The following is an 18387-nucleotide window of genomic DNA, read 5'->3' as shown; positions in this document are numbered from 1 at the left end:
CCCTCTGGCGGACCCTCAGCCGTTTCGTTTGTCCACCAATATTCATCGCCATTGTGAAGCAACTCCACGATGGCATGAACGGCAGTGTCCTGCACAATGGCACCCAGCATGAGTTCTTCACCATCCAAACGGGGGTAAAACAAGGATGCGTATTAGCATCAGTTCTCTTTTCCATTTTCTTGGCTGCCTTCGTTACTCATGCCAGTGCCAATTTAGTCGGCAGGGTGGACATCCAATACTTTTCAACATAAGGCTACTCCAGGCAGGAACAATGGTGTCAGCCGCTTCCATCACTGAACTTTAGTATGAAGATGGCCTCACCCTCGTCGCTCACACCTCTGCAGATGCGTATACACACTTCGGCCTTGAGGTGAGTGTCTGTAAGAATCAGATTATCTTTCAGCCTGCCCCTGGTTCAGTCACACCTCCACCATCCATCCAGCTTAACGGTATTACCCTCTCTAATGTTATCCACATTCAGTATCTTGGCTCCCACCTGTCCACCACCGCGAACATCAGTGAAGAGATTCAACATCGGATCAGATGTACATCTTAACCCTTTGGCAGACTCGGTACCCGTGTCTTCAGCTGTAAGGAGTTGAAATTATCTACAAGCTGCACATATATCGATCAGAGGTCCTCCTCACCCTGTTGTATGGCAGCGACACAGGGGTCACATAAAGGAGGCATTTCAAGTCTCTTGAAAACTTTCACCAACGTAGTCTACGTTCCATCCTCCAAGTTCGCTGGGAAGATAGGATGACAAATGCCAGTATTTTCGGTGACATCAAATAATACTTTGTTGTCACTCGGAATCGAGTATGACGGATATCCAGCTATGATACAATGATATGAGTTGTTAAGTTTGTCACCTTCGTTGGTGAGTTCCGAGGTGACTCAAGAGGCCGATACGGGATCGACAGGGCCGTCCACAGATGTTGCACGTGTGGAGGGCTACATCTAGTGCGGTGGGGCGGCTCGTCTGCCTCGTTATGCAGTCGGTATGCTCCTCCGAGTGTTACGGTGTGGAGTGATCGTCTCCCAGTTGAGAGGGTCGATTTGGCACTTTTTCAGGTTCGTCTTAAGACTATCCATATACCTTTTCCGTTGACCGCCAGCATTACGTTTACAATTCGTTAGGTGAGTATAAAGTAACTGCTTTGGCAATCTACTGTCGCCCATGGAAAACAAAACTTTTACACTTGCTTTTTAATATAGAGAAGGTCAATACGAGTTGTGGAGATCACTAAAGAAGTGGGCCGATTCGTTCATATCAAGCACACTGCTACTTCACATACAGTTCACAGTGCTTGAGGCACTATGTCCTATGAAAACATAAAAGTCACGTACACTCTCACCAAAAACTTTTCGAACGCTATAAGCACTGTACAATCTGAAAAACGAAAGAAGAATCTGAAACCATTCCGAGATGACAAGCCCCATTCTGCTCATTCTCACATCAATCGTGCCCATGTATTCGATAAGTTTTTGTTGATAGTGTACATATTAGCTAAACACGCATAGTACTGTGGGTCGTTGTTTTAAGAAAATTACAGATTTGTTTTTTATGTTCCACGTTTTATATTATCTACACTTGCTATTCCTCTCAGTATTAGTACTGAAATGGCTTCGGGAGGCAGTAGACTGAACTCACTAGAAATTATATCCATGTATGAATGATAATCATCACTATTTATGATTTCTATAAATCACAAAGATAATCATGTGTCGCTACACTTACTATGGTAGGGACAGGTATGTGGCGCATAATAAACAAAATGGACAGCAGGTACTGTGTGACGCTCAGCTGGTCGACCCTTTGATTATAGTGGTAGTTGTCTTAGCGTTTAGTAACAGTCCTATTCCTCACTACCAGTTGAGCAGCCTCAGCCAGAGGTTGTGAGGGAGTGCGGCACCAGTGACTTACACCTGTAGCAACACAAACAACTGTGGAGAACCACCGCCATGAGGGCAGTCATAGTTGTTGTCGTGGTGTTCGTCGTCCTCATCCTTGCTCAAGTAAATGTGTTTTAGTATTTAATTTCTTACGTAAAACTGGATAGATATTAAACGTTGATACAGTTAGAGCATATTAGTAACGTGTACAATGTATATCTGGAACATTTTAGGAAAAATATCTGACCCTGATGGTAAGAGACTGGTCTCTCTGAGAACCAGTGTTAGACTAACGTTATTAGGAAGTCCGATTGATGGATATTTTTTTAAATCAAAGAAAGTTGCCACTGTGAATGTCTTACCATTTTACAAAACAATAAAATAAAAAAAAGAGTGTCGAAAACGGAGTGAAGATCATCAGATGAAAAAAAAGATTAGTGTGTATGTGAAGAAGTGATTATTAATATACCAAAGCTTACATGTTGTCACATACTGGAAGGCACGGAGGAAAACGGTTTATAATAGTGTTTAAAACGTGCGTTAGTGCATATATTGGAGAAAACATAGTTTTTTTAAAACCATATCTCTGATCAGCATGTTCTCAAGGAACTATTGTATTGCAAATTTTTCAACAAAATTGAACTGTTAATAAATTTTGGTGTAAAGCATAGTTATTTGTTTAGGGTGTCTCAAGTTGGAAAACTCTTTTCACTTTAAATTGGAAAATAGGAAGTTTTCACGACTCCAAAGCTTGATTCCAAGTACAGAATATATTAGGGATATGAATATTTATTTATTAAAAAAAAAAAAAAAAAAATATATATATATATATATATATATATATATATATATATATATATATATATATATATATATATATATATATATATATATATATATATATATATATATATATATATATATATATATATATATATAAGGAAAAAGAAAAAACACGAAGTTCGTGTTTTTTTTTTCATATATATCACACGCACCTACAGTGATTTACTTGCATATATAAATAATATATATATATATATATATATATATATATATATATATATATATATATATATATATATATATATATATATATATTTATATTTATTGTATGATTTTTTTTGTAGAAAATATCACCTTTGTAAAACGAGTCTAAACATTGAGATGCTGACCCATAAGGGCTTTTGTAATAAACAATAAAGTTGATATTTTCCTCTTGTAAAGTAAACAATATGTTCAGGTTGTGCAGTACAATAATCAAATTAATTTATTCTATGATTATAAAAAAAGTCAGCTGGTGTTGACCTGCTGAACGATAACCTTCACGCTGTTACTAACAATAATTTACAAATGAGTGTATGATTTTAGATGTAACATACAGTACGTACAGTTGCGGCCAGAATTTCGTGATCCACCCGAGCTGGACGCGATGGAGCCTGTCCCACCCTCACTACAGTGGACTGCGAGTTACTGTTGATGTCACACTTGATGTTCTAACGACTATTACCACTGCCCCCTCCATCAAAACAAACACACACACACACACAAAACCCCAAAGGGTGTCTGTGTGTATACGGGGTGGAGTGTTGAGCAATGTGGATACAATCAGTTGTATGATTACATTTTTTCAAATTATTATCCCATCATCAGACACATACCTCAACAGTAATAAGTTTATGTTTATTTAAGGCCTTCTGCATAGTTAAAATTGCTAAAAACCAATTATTAACTACACTGTTGCTTGTTAGGTGGCGTCTAGACTGTGACTCGCATCCTCCACCTCGAGTGGACTAAGAATTTTTTGCCGCAACTTATGTGTGAAACCTTATATGGCAAACATTCATTAACCATATATAAACATCAATCAAATATTTCATATTTGTAGGGGAGTACCGGTGGGCAAGGAAGAAGTAAGGTTGAACGTGGTCATGAAGATGGCAAGCTTGGCAACAGTAATGGCGTAACATCTCACCCAATCAAGGGTGGTGGAAGAGATGGCCGACGCGATAAGAAAAGAACGAGGACAATGAGAGAGGGACCGTGTCTGTCTGGTGGTGGAAAATGTGTTGATGAGAAGGAACGCAAATCATGCCTGAGAGTTCGACGGGATGCATCCTGCCCCATCTCTCAACCTGTTTGTTGCGTGGTTACTAAAGGGAACAAGATAAATGGGGAACAAAGACTTTCAAAGGTAGATGAGAAAAGAAAGAAACACCCAAATAAAAATAACATGAACAAGAAATCGAATAAAAAACTTGAAAGGAAAAAGGACATAAAAGAAACAAAGGAAAATGCCAAGAATGAAATAGGCAAAAAGGAAAGGCATGAGAGCAATAGCAAAAGGAGAAAACAAAACAAAAATCACAGAAACAGAGAAAAGCAAAGCGAAAAGAAAGAAATAAAAACACGTGGAGATCAAGAAAAAAATAAATATGCAAACAAAAAGAATAAGGAAGCAATAAATAAAAGTCCAAAGAAAGCAATAGACACAAAAGGGCAGGTTAGGAAAAACAAAAAACAAAATAATGGAAACAACAGTAAATACAAAGATCCAACTAATATTAACGAATATAAAGAACTAAAACAAACAGATAAAAATAGACAGAAACAAACGGGGGAAGGCAACGGAGAGAAAGTTACAGGCAAAAACACAAAATCATTATCTAAGAAAGAAAAGTCCAAGAAAAAACGCAAACAACAAAAATCAAAAGGCTCAAGTAAACAAAATTCAGAAAAAACGAAACCTGGTAAGAATGAAAACCAAGCAAAAGATGAAAAGAAAAAGAAGAAAAGAAACAAAAAGAAAGTACAAGGTGGAAAGAAAAGCAATTATCGAAAAAAGTTAGAGAAAATGGGAAAGGAAAAGGAGAGCAAGAATAACGACGATAGTAAAATGAACAATGAGAAGGAAAAGTCAAAGCAGGATGAAAAAACCCGCAAGAAGTATGTTAAAAAGGAAAAGAAAGACACGAAGAATAAACAAGATAAAAAGGAAAATATCGATACTAAACCAAAACAGATACAAAGCGTTATAAAAGCCAAGAAAGCTGATCAATCTAAAAGAAAATGTAAAAAACAATTTAAAAAATGTACGAATCAAGGAGGACAGTGCAAGAGTACAAAATCATGCAAAACAAAATTGGTCGAAGGATGTAAGGGAGCTTCCTGTGGCTGTTGTTTATCTGGTAAGTGTGAAATGATTCAATATAGTGCTACACCTACTAAAGCTAACTTAAATAAGATAACAGTGTAATTTAATTAAAATATTACTGCAACAAGTAAGACATTACAGTCCGACTTTAATTACTATAACTAAAATATTATTTTAGGCCTCAGCGCTCTCTATATATATATATATAACCTAACTCTCTTTTCTTCAAGCATGTGCAGTAAAGATCAGACCTAAATGTAATAAGTTCCAAGGCGTATGTAAAAGCAAATGTGGCTCGAAAGACCGAGTGATACCTGGCGGATGTAAGGGCAAGAAATGTCTCTGCTGCGCCAAACAATGTAAGCCAAAAAAGAACTGCAAGAATGCAAAAGGAAGCTGTGTTGCAAGTAAGCGTGACTGCAATGGGAAGTTGAAGAAGAGTTGGTGTAAAGGATCCCAATGTTTCTGTTGTATACCGAGTAAGTGCCTGTCCATAATTTAATTTCTTTATTTGTTTCTGTAATGATCTATTCTTCACCATTTTGTCTTTTTTAATCAATGAACCTAATCAGTGTGTTCATATTTATCTCTCGGGTCACCAGGGCCATAGGAGAATTGTAGTTTGTCTGCCAACCCATAATCTTTCCACCTTGATTCTCCTCAAAGGAAGATGAATAACTCAATTAAAATGTTCTGTATACTTTGAACCTTCACTGTATCTGTCTAACGTGAAGTGACCAAGGTATTAAAGTGTAGTTTGTAAAGATAAAATTTTTCGTTGTAGCTTATGAATCTTTTAAGCGTTTATCTTTTAGGGTTTGTACAGTAACCGTGAATCATTTAGGAAGTTCCTGTTAGCCTTTTAACCTCTTTACGAATTTACATAGACGATACCTTTAACACTTTATGCGCTGTAGTTCTATCTAAATTATTTCCGTCTAACATTTCGGACTCTGCTTCTATAATTTTTAAATTAATATATCTCGCTTGTGTTTGTGCTTCTGTAATTACTATTCTATTTAAGGTCGAGCCTCATGTAAGCATTCCAATTGCTGAATGACAATTGCTAATAAATGCCCTTTTCAAAATGAGGATAAAAAAAATATATATTATTGCATAAATACTAAGATGTAAGAAAAAACTATGCACTATATATAGAACAAACTTGCTTGCTAAATATTCGTAAAGGTAACCCTTTGAAGAAGTACAGATATCACCTGTAGAGAGAGCATTTTCCGTCATATCTGGTATACTCGCCCAAACATGCATAAATACACACTGAAAAAAATATGATAGCCTACGAAGAAAAAAGAGCAATCCTTAGTTTCTTGCTAAAATTAGAGATGTTAAGAACCTGAATTAAGAAATAAATTGAGTGTTTCTGTGTGTGAGGTAACACCGTAAATGCATTTACTACTTCAGGGACAAAGACTTGTTACGATTAAATTGTCACAAAATATATACTTTCAGAAATACTTCCAGTGACGTCAACACAAGCCCCAACACAACCTCCAGTAACGTCAACACAACCTCCAGTAACGTCAATGCAACCTCCAGTAACATCAACACAACCTCCAGTGACGTCACCACAACCTCCAGTAACGTCAACACAACCCCCAGTAACATCAACACAACCTCCAACACAATATTCAATGGTAACTCAACCTTCAGTGACGTCAACACAACCCCCAGCGACGTCAACACAACCTCCAGCGACGTCAACACAGCCTCCAGCGACGTCAACACAACCTCCAGTGACGTCAACACAACCTCCAGCGACGTCAACACAACCTCCAATAACGTCAACACACTCCAGTAACGTCCAGTAACGTCAACACAACCTCCAGTAACATCAACACAACCTCCAGTAACGTCAACACAACCTCCAGTAACGTCAAATCAACCTCCAGTAACATCAACACAACCTCCAACACCATCTTCAGTGGTAACTCAACCTTCAGTGACGTCAACACAACCCCAGCGACGTCAACACAACCTCCAGCGACGTCAACACAACCTCCAGCAACGTCAACACAACCTCCAGCGACGTCAACACAACCTCCAGCGACGTCAACACAACCTCCAGTAACGTCAACACAACCTCCGTGACGTCAACACAACCTCCAGCGACGTCAACACAACCTCCAATAACGTCAACACAACCTCCAGTAACGTCAACACAACCTCCAGCGACGTCAACACAACCTCCAGTAACGTCAACACAACCTCCAACGACGTCAACACAACCTCCAGCGACGTCAACACAACCTCCAACACAACCTTCAGTGACGTCAACACAACCCCCAGTAACCTCAACACCAGTACAGACACAAACAAGCACCACTACTACACAGCCCAGCACCACAACACAACCTTTAACCACAACACCAGTAAGAGCCTCAACATCAACAACTTCAACAGGCACCACATCAACAATTTCAACAAGACCCACATCAATAAGTACTACATCAACAACTTCAACAAGCACCACATCAACAACTTTAATAAGCACCACTTCAACAAGTTCCACATCAACAACTTCAACAAACCCCACTTCAACAAGCACCACATCAATAAGTACCACATCAACAACTTCAACACGCACCACGTCAACAACTTCAACACGCACCACTTCAACAACTTCAACAAGCACCACTTCAACAATTAACACCCCGACAACTTCAACAAGCACCACATCAACAACTTCAACAAGCACCACATCAATAGGTACCACATCAACAACTTCAACAAGCACCACTTCAACAACTTCAACAAGGACCACAAGTACCACATCAACACTTTCAACAAGTACCACATCAACAACTTCAACAAGCACCACGTCAACAAGAACCACATCAACAACTTCAACAAGCACCACTTCAACAAGTACCTCATCAACAACTTCAACAAGCACCACTTCAACAAGTTCCACATTAACAACTTCAACAAGCACCACATCAACAACTTCAACAAGTACCACAACAACAACTTCAACAAGCACCACTTCAACAAGTACCACAACAACAACTTCAACAAGTACCACATCAACAACTTCAACAAGCACCACTTCAACAACTACCACATCAACAACTTCAACTAGCACCACTTCAACAAGTACCACATCAACAACTTCAACAAGCACCACTTCAACAAGTACCACATCAACAACTTCAACAAGTACATCAACAACTTCAACAAGCACCACTTCAACTAGTACGACATCAACAACTTCAACAAGCACCACTTCAACAAGTACCACATCAACAACTTCAACAAGCACCACCTCAACAAGTAAATTACATCAACAACTTCAACAAGCACCACTTCAACAAGTACCACATCAACAACTTCAACAAGCACCACTTCAACAAGTGCCCACATCAACAACTTCGACAAGCACCACTTCAACAACTTCAACAAGTACCACATCAACAACTTCAACAAGCACCACTTCAACAAGTACCACATCAACAACTTCAACAAGCACCACTTCAACAAGTACCACATCAACAACTTCAACAAGCACCACTTCAACAACTTCAACAAGTACCACATCAACAACTTCAACAAGCACCACTTCAACTAGTTCCACATCAACAACTTCAACAAGTACCACATCAACAACTTCAACAAGTACCACATCAACAACTTCAACAAGCACGACTTCAACAACTTCAACAAGCACCACTTCAACTAGTTCCACATCAACAACTTCAACAAGTACCACATCAACAACTTCAACAAGTACCACATCAACAACTTCAACAAGTACGACATCAACAACTTCAACAACCACTACTTCAACAAGTACCACATCAACAACTTCAACAAGCACCACTTCAACAAGTACCACATCAACAACTTCAACAAGTACCACATCAACAACTTCAACAAGTACCACATCAACAACTTCAACAAGTACCACATCAACAACTTCAACAAGTACCACATCAACAACTTCAACAAGCACCACTTCAACTAGTACGACATCAACAACTTCAACAAGTACCACATCAACAACTTCAACAAGCACCACCTCAACAAGTTCCACATCAACAACTTCAACAAGTACCACATCAACAACTTCAACAAGTACCACATCAACAACTTCAACAAGTACCACATCAACAACTTCAACAAGTACCACATCAACAACTTCAACAAGTACCACATCAACAACTTCAACAAGTACCACATCGACATCTTCAACTAGCACCACTTCAACAAGTACCACATCAACAACTTCGACAAGCACCACTTCAACACCACATCAACAACTTCAACAAGCACCACTTCAACAAGTACCACTTCAACAACTTCAACAAGTACCACATCAACAACTTCAACGAGTACCACATCAACAACTTCAACAAGTACCACATCAACAACTTCAACAAGCACCACTTCAACAAGTACATCAACAACTTGAACAAGTAACATCAACAACTTCAACAAGTACCACATCAACAACTTCAACAAGCACCACATCAACAAGTACTACATCAACAACTTCAACAAGCACCACATCAACAACTTCAACAAGTACCACATCAACAACTTCAACAAGTACAACAACTTCAACAAGTACCACATCAACAACTTCAACAAGCACCACTTCAACAACTTCAACAACCACATCAACAACTTCAACAAGTACCACATCAACAACTTCAACAAGTAACACACTTCAACAACCACCACATCAACAACTTCAACAAGTACACATCAACACTTCAACACTACTACAACAACTTCAACAAGACTACCAACAAGTACTACATCAACAACTTCAACAAGTACTACATCAACAACTTCAACAAGTACTACATCAACAACTTCAACAAGTACCAACACTTCAACACATCAACAACTTCAACAAGTACTACATCAACAACTTCAACAAGTACTACATCAACAACTTCAACAAACACATCAACAACTTCAACAAGTACCACATCAACAACTTCAACAAGTACACATCAACAACTTCAACAAGTACACATCAACAACTTCAACAAGTACTACAACTTCAACAAGTACCACATCAACTTCAACAAGTACTACAAAACAACTTCAACAAGTACCACATCAACAGGATGTTTCCAGTGGCCGGGAAGAGGTTAAGATCACTCATCACACATTAAGTAACGTAGAATTATCTACACTTACCCATAATACACTGTATTTTCATGTGCCTCATTTTCAACTTGTTGAGGCAAATATTACAGAACTTTGTAAAGTTTGTTTTTACTCTTCAACTTCATTAAGTTCATCTTCGGCACCTTTAACAATTATGTCTTCTACAATTTTAAAATTACCTCTTTAATAACTTTAAGAAGTCCTTTTTCAAGTACTTTAAGGAAAATGTATGCAGTCATATTAGAAAGTTCTGTACCTTATTGATGTTCTATCTATCTTCTCACTTCCAGTTGCTCTTGAAGTTTCAAGAATGGTGACACGAATATCTGTCATATTATGTAGCCTAGCTTGAATTTCGTTTGATTTATCTTTTTATATTGTTACGTGTTTTCTTGCACTTGGAATTATATAGTAATCTTTGTCAATATTACAATGAAATAAAAGGGATATAAAAGGAAATAATATAATTCCAAGTTTTATTTATTGATCAAATCGATTTTCCAAAATAGGGTTAGAAGCAAAGTATTGCTTATTTTTGTTTTTAGCCTGAAAAAAAAAATATGCTTTATTGTATCATCTCAAGTAGCCTAACCAAACACTTTACCTAAAAGATAAGAATCTTATTTTGTTTGTTATAATTATATTTTGCATTAACATCGATTGTGCACTGAAATAAAAGTTTATAACTATCCACAAATGAGTGTTTTATTTTAAAGTACAAGATATCATGGCATAAGAAAGAAAAAAAAAGAGAAACATCTTTCTCTGCAGTTAATAATGGAATCTTAATATATCTTACATTTCCATTCTTCGGTCTCCCTACTGCTTATTGTAGGGTGGCAGTAACCCAGAAATAAATCGAACACACAGATTCCTCTTCTTCTCTGTCAATCATTCTTTCTTATTAATAAAATTTATGTTTTCTGCTGTGGTGATTAACTACTAGAACAATGCCCTTGACGCTCATCAAGTTTACTTCTGTCGTTTTCTCAAAAATAAGAGAAAAGTAAAACCCAAACAACAGACAATCAACGTCATCCTATCCAGTTAATGAAGTACGCACTGTACAATGTCGCTGCCTCAGTGTTCCATCTCCCTCAGTTCTAGCGCCCACTGTCCATCGCGTTCTTAGTGTTACCCTCTTACTCTTTGGTCATATAATCTTTTCACCAATCTTTCACTTCTCATTCTCTTAGTATATCAACTCCACCTGGAGAAATTCTGCTCTATTTTCTGGCCAACACTTCTTTAATTTCCCATCTTCCCTCTTGTCTTTGTTATTTATTCTGTGCAATGTGTTATCCTCAGCTATTTTCTGAAGGACGTTATTGCACCCACAGTTGATTTTTTACAACAATCAAGACATGTCAGATGATCGATTCTCCTCCGCACCTCCATTTTGCCTCCATTGTTACGGTTCATCCTTTACGCACCCCTCAGTAACTTTACGGTCTTCAGATCTTTCTTCCGGTACTCTATGATTCCATTTCTAGATTGTAATTACCAGGTATCTGTAATACTTCAATTCTTCCATTCTTCTCCATTAACCTTATCACTATTTTCCCCTTGTCATTTTTGTCGTATATCTTCAATACTTAATGCAGTTCACAATTCACATTCAATATCAATTTTTTCCCAATTGCTCCACCCCTTTATTCGCAGATTTGTAGTCCATACGAGGCTTCTTTCACTACTTTTATAGCGCTTACTGTAGGGGAATACTCAGCTAACCATAATCTCATTTGGAACACAACCCTTCATCTCATATTGATATCTTCAGCAAATTTTCTTCATATTAATGTCTTAATATCATTATATACGTTCAATTTTACCATTTGGAAAACCGCTTCATCATGTTATTTTTACTGACAACAAAACCACCAACCCATTACAGTTTTCTGCCAATGTCGTGACTTAAATAATCTTACTTAGTAGAAAAGAGAAAACCCCATTTAATCTTCTCGTCTTTTCTATATTGTTTTCATATATAGTATAGCTAGAGACATTAATATTTTGGAAGTACAAACAAAATAAAGTCCATTAGTAAACAATCACTTTCCTCGTAGTACCAAAAACTTACGTGTCTATGACCAATTTGCATTATACGGACCAAGATTAATATGACAGGTGCAAGAACACACGCAACAATCCAAATGAAAAACAAAAACAAAGATGAAAATCAAGTGATTTCTAATGAGGGTAGAATAGACATCTCCCAGAGGTGTCACAGAAATGTGACAGTACTTGCATATACAGTACTGGTCCTTTTCTGTATAAAAATGCCTATAAACAGATTTTTACTACATATAGGTTCACGGGTTGTACAATAGCCAAACGTTTCACGTCAGTTGATGTGTTAATATTGGAGTTTTCACTTGTAATGATCACAGTGTAAAATACATACAATATTTTCCTAAAAGTTCCAATGAACAAGATAATCATTCAGAACATAAAAAAATGAACAGCGGTGATGTTAAAAAGATGGACGTAGGTTAATATGTGTGTGAAAAAGAAACAATAATAATTAGAGTACTTTATAGTGATAAACATGCATGAAAAGTAACCAAATATCAAGGCTGCTTATTATATTTCAATATGCCTTCTTTAGGTAACTGCAATAATAGATACTGGGATCAGGGTGCTGGGAATATGATATGAGTCGATGGTGCGTTCAGTTAAAAAAAGGTTGAAAACAACCGCTGGAAAAGTTCCCGCCACCTATTCTTACAATACTCATTATCTACAATGGAAGAATGACAGCCAATCATTCTGCAGCTTCTACAACAACTGGAAATGAAAGGAGAGTTGAGTACTTCCTACACTCTCTCTCTATCTCTCTCTCAAAGTTGTTGAAAGTACTTCTCACAATCCTCCAATAGGTGTTTCTTATAAGTTGTTAAATAGTTAATCCTTAGAGATTCTTAAGAGGCAACTATAAATGAAAAACAAAATAATACACCCATTATATAAAATTCTACCAATATTTCCTTCCCAAAGCAGTCACTAGGAAGATGCACTCGTACATACTGAGCTTGTTCGTGGGAGAAATTGTTGAGATTAATATCCTACTACTTAAACTTCTTGATGTCATTGAGGTGGTGTTTGTTGAAGTTGTTGATGTGGTACTTGTTGAGGTTGTTGAGGTGGTACTTTAAATGAACCTTATTACTTAATGAAATGTTCACTATTGTGCTTTATTTGTTTGATTTTTCTTCGATGTGATATGATGTTACCTTTAAAATGTTGATTTTTATGAATGTGTAAATAATTTTGTGCTCCTGTAAAAGAATGAGCTATAAATTTATAATGCAAGTGTTAATGTGTTCTACTGTATAATACTTATAATGCCTTCTTTATTGTAGTCTTATGATATAATAAATGTAATATTTTACATGTAAGAGAAGTGCTCATGAACTATAAATAAAAAAAATTATGATTTAAATATTTCTTATTATAATTTGTCCTCAGAGTTGGGGGTTGTCTGTAACGATTTGTGCAGGTCTGACTCTGTTGGTCAAAGCAGCTGACTTTATGGTGTTCTTCACCTGTTTAGAATTATTAAAATGGACTTACTGTAGTCTGAAAATAGAAATAATGGGGACTTTTGTCAAATTTTTTACTCTCAATAAGGGGTTTTTGTCCTATTTTGCACTTTACTTGAGGGCTTTTTGTCCTAGGGGGGCTTTGGCCTAGGGGGGTTATTGTCCTAGGGGGGTTATTGTCCTTGGGGGTTTTGTCCTGCGGGTGCTTTGTCCGGACCTCAATAAGCCCGCTGCAGTTTCCTCCATTCTTAGTGGTTGCGATATATATATATATATATATATATATATATATATATATATATATATATATATATATATATATATATATATATATATATATATATATGTGTGTGTATATATAATGTACGCCCTATATCACCATTAACACTAGGCTGTATGTACCTAGTATCTACAGCTGTTCAGCGACGGGTGATGAATCTACCATATAATGTTATACGGGCTCGTGCCATGGACCATCTGCTGGGCAACATATAACCAGAAATATCTATCTTACCAAATAACCGCGAGTTTTGTAATTTCTTTGGTTTGTTTACACCTTATGTATGATTCGAAGTTGATGAGGTGATTTCTATATTCATATAAAACTTGTTGATTCTCCTGAATGTATCGCTTGCATATGTGTGTACGAGTATATACCCCTCCCACACACAAATAAACACATGATAACTTATGATAAGAACACTAGCGCGCTCGCACACACACACGCACACACACACATATTTTCACACGTCGTTTTAGAGAAATTTTTTAAATAGGATCCCGGTCTCTTAGTCTGTAGTCTCAAGAATCCACACTCTATATTTGACCGGTAACAGATGAACGAAGGCGTGTGTTATACAGTATACAGCACACCAACAAAATACATCAACATATATTCTAAAGGATCTTTGCCTGCCTTCACTGTCTGTTGTTACTGGTAGAACTCTATCCTATATTGTCTTAAGCATGAGTACCTTTTGACTCTATCAGTGCTGACACGTGGATCTAGGAAACACTCTAGTACAGTGAACAATGTGTACGTGTACATTAATTATCCTGATATGTATAAATGCATAAACAGAGAAACACAAGTGTCAATACAATATATCATCCCAAAATCCCATTGGTGTACGAATTACTAGATGAATATAAACATTTCCCATCCAAAGAAAAAAGGACACCGCATGACAATATTCACAGCAGCTGTATTGTAACCCTGTCGCATATATCTCACAGCACCGACAGATTAATGGTGGACGGATAATGAGAAGCGTTTATACAATATTTACCATAGCATATATTATTGGTCTTACCACTTTAGTAAATATATAGTACCAGCACGTTCACCTTCAATCCCAGCTATTGTCTAGCACAGTGGTTCTCAACCTTGTTTGCCCCATGCACCCCTTTCATCATATGTCAGAATGTCATTCCCCCCTCCTTTCCAAGATTGTCTGCCTCAAAAAGTGCATTCCAAATAATATGCATATATTACTGAAAATCCTTTATTTTTTCCATATTAGTATCAGTTTCCCCCCCCCCCTCCCCCTGAAAACCTGAGGGGGTAAGTTCCCCCCTGGTTGAGAACCCCTGGTCTAGCAGGTGGCTCACAAGGCACAGTTTAGTTGGTTGGTATTCCTGTGAAGTTTTACGTTTATATAACAGTAACCACTATACCTTACACTTCTTAATCATATATTATAATGTATTTCTCATATTACATCTTAAAGCAAAAGCTGTAAGCATGCAAAGAAGTCAGATTTTTTTTTTATCTCTCAATTGATATTTGGCTAGAACAATCTAATCTCTGGTCGGAAGACTCCCTACCTATAGCCTTTCATGTACAGTCATCCAACGACCCCACCCTGGGTCTTGTGCTCGCAGTTGTGCCTGGTAATACTTGGTAAAGGGAGGCTGTATGTAAAGGTGACTGTGATTGGTGGATCTGTTTTCGGCTGTATCACTGTCAGGATAATTATTAAACAAACCAAAGGTAAAAATGTTATAATAATAAACTATTCATTGTTATTTAAGGTCATGAGAAGTTTCCAAATTTTCGTATATTTGTTTAAATAATTAATGAAGATAATTAATTGGCTACTCAACTACAACCACAGCTGCCACAAGATTCTCATCAAATTTTCTTCATTATTTAAAAAAAAAATATACGAAATTTGGAAGATTCTCATGATCTAAAATAATGATGAACAGTTTATTATTATAAAATTTCTACCTTTGGTTTTGTGTGTTTCTGGAGGTGGGGGAGGGGAAGGGATGCACGTAGCGAATTTACCAGTTAGGAATTTCGAGGCCGCCAGTCCGTATGGCTTATAAGTGGTTAGAATCTTAATATAAATATAATAAAACAATATAAGTAGTTTGCCCCCCTCCCCCCCAAGAAAAAAAAAATAAGATAACATTGAATATTTGAATTACTAGCTTGATCTATGGCGTCCCTGAAGTAACAAAACACGTCCAGAAGGACACTGCCATAATTTACTTCTCACACTGATACTGAAATTAATCCATCACGTCTGTTACGAGTTACCTAGTGGATACGAAATCTATCACGGACGGGAGGATGGACGCACGGATAGATGGACGGACGGACGAGCGGGTGAACGGACGGATTAATGGACAGACGGTTAACAAGGACTGACGCTTCCAGTACAGTAAAACGAATGACTTTCTATTTTCATAAAACTTAGAAAAAATGGTGTTTGATGCAAGCTTAGGAAAACGTGGCGTCCCTAAAAATTACTTCGTAAAATACTTTGATGTTCATGAAACACGAGGAGGTGTTCTAATGATCCCCACGAGGTGTGAGGACGTTCCTGAGGCATGAGTGTGAGGACGCTCCCACACATCTCAAACAAGAGGAAAGACCCAACTCACCGAAAACATTGGTCTCTGATGCTAAGCTGTGATAGGATCAACAGTGAAAACTTCAAGATCAAATGGTTCTCTACCCAAAAAGACCTTAATCCTTAATGCTCCTGAGGCATTACGGTCGCGAGCATTGGGTGGAGCCCATTAAAATTGGGATCTATTGGAAATAGTACTTACTGAGATTAGGACTCGTTATTACTATGCTCCAGTCCCAATGGTTAGGTTAGGTTGTTACCAATTAAGGCTGGGACCTGTTTGATGAATCAATAGGTTGATCGAGGACATGACGCCTCCAAAACACGAAGCCGATTAGGTAACAGCCTGTAAAGCTGGATAATGAAACCATGACAACATGGTGAGGGTTATTTTATCTCAGTGTAGCAAAAACTTTCCAGGAGAGATACGGATGTCTCTAAAACAGGTGAGTGTGATCACTGTACCCACTTGAATGGAAGAAGTGAGGTTCTGACGGGAAGAAAGTGGGAGGGGGAGGACTCTCGATACCCCCTCATAGGCGGCGTGAGGGAAGGGGAGACTTTTATATAGACAGCGACGGACCACAGGCGACCTCAAAGACAGTGTAAGGAGGAGTGGGTCCGACGTCCGTGTAAACGAGTGGGGGCATCACGTTGTCTCATTGATAAGGGAGGGACATCGACGACCTCAAAGATGGAGGGGAAAAGCGAAACGTTCCTTTAAAGCTGTTGGGGATGCGAGGGACTCCAGACTTAACAGATGACTAAAACGATTGCCATTGAATATGATAACTTGGACGTACCTGAGATATGGTGTGTTATTGTCCCTCGAAGAGCTGTTTTATTTCACACTTACCTGGAAAAAAAGGAAAAATCCAGTTGAGATTAATTGCCGTCTACCCCCCAGAAAAAAACACACAATAAAAATTTTAACATGATAACTTGAAGAATGTCGACTTACCTCCTCCTCCACCCTCTCCTATGAAATCACCTTTCTCCTACAGTACTTTCATATACTTAGCTTTTCATAGGACGGGGTTATGAATCTTTAATGACGTTCTCCGAAGACTTAAGCCAGTCTGTAATACACCTTTTCACATATCCGTTGAGACATTGTTACATAACTATTTGACAAATTTCATAACCGAATGACAGAACACATATCGAATGACAATCTAAAATAACTGTTCGTTCATGCTAACGGAAGTGATTGACATAAGTTATGAGGTTGACAGACGTGAACAATAAACCGACAGTCTACATATACAGTAGTTTGAGAATGGAACAATTGGAGAATGACATACCACCAACAGTTATTTTAGATTGTCACTCGATATGTGTTCTGTCATTCGGTTATGAAATTTGTCAAATAGTTATGTAACAGTGTCTCAACGGATATGTGTACTGTTACGTTGAGGCGCTAAACGGAACGATAAGTAAAACACAATTTCTTGCTTGCGAAAGCGAAGGTGTACTCGCTCCGGTCGTGTAAACATTTCTGGACTCTTAGTTTTGAGCCGCTCGCCGCTCTCACTGCTGAAAAGCTCACCAAACGTCACGTCACTGTAACACGTTGACACTCAAATTATTAAATTTAAACTTTACTTTGACAGCTCAATGTTACTTCTTATTATTAATTGTTACAATACAATGGTAATTCAATATTAGTTCATTTAGATTATTACTGCCATATGCGCTGTCGTCTAGGCAGGGAGGGAGGTGTTGGTGTGCCATTAGGCCAAAGGGCCAATTGCAAAAACAGTCGTTGGGTGTACGACGCCATTTACGATGACCT

At 37.6% G+C, this 18387-nt stretch overlaps 1 protein-coding gene across 1 annotated transcript in view; it reads left to right on the top strand.

Annotated features, from left to right (window-relative positions):
* The first annotated feature begins 1884 nt into the window (after positions 1-1884).
* The window catches only part of LOC121871326 (mucin-5AC-like), a 99850-nt gene continuing 83347 nt past the window's right edge, over positions 1885-18387 (top strand). Inside the window, 9 exon segments of the mRNA XM_042373546.1 lie at positions 1885-2019; positions 3782-5081; positions 5278-5526; positions 6518-6872; positions 7175-7368; positions 8939-9309; positions 9312-9482; positions 9484-9744; positions 9747-9926. Of these exon segments, the coding sequence (XP_042229480.1) occupies positions 1966-2019; positions 3782-5081; positions 5278-5526; positions 6518-6872; positions 7175-7368; positions 8939-9309; positions 9312-9482; positions 9484-9744; positions 9747-9926 (3135 nt within the window). The 5' untranslated portion in view covers positions 1885-1965.

This window comes from Homarus americanus, unplaced genomic scaffold (genome assembly GCF_018991925.1).
Source record: "Homarus americanus isolate GMGI-L3 unplaced genomic scaffold, GMGI_Hamer_2.0 scaffold45698, whole genome shotgun sequence".
Lineage (NCBI taxonomy): Eukaryota > Metazoa > Arthropoda > Malacostraca > Decapoda > Nephropidae > Homarus > Homarus americanus.
The sequence above is the reverse complement of the archived record's forward strand: the minus strand, read 5'-3'. Positions and strand labels throughout refer to the sequence as shown.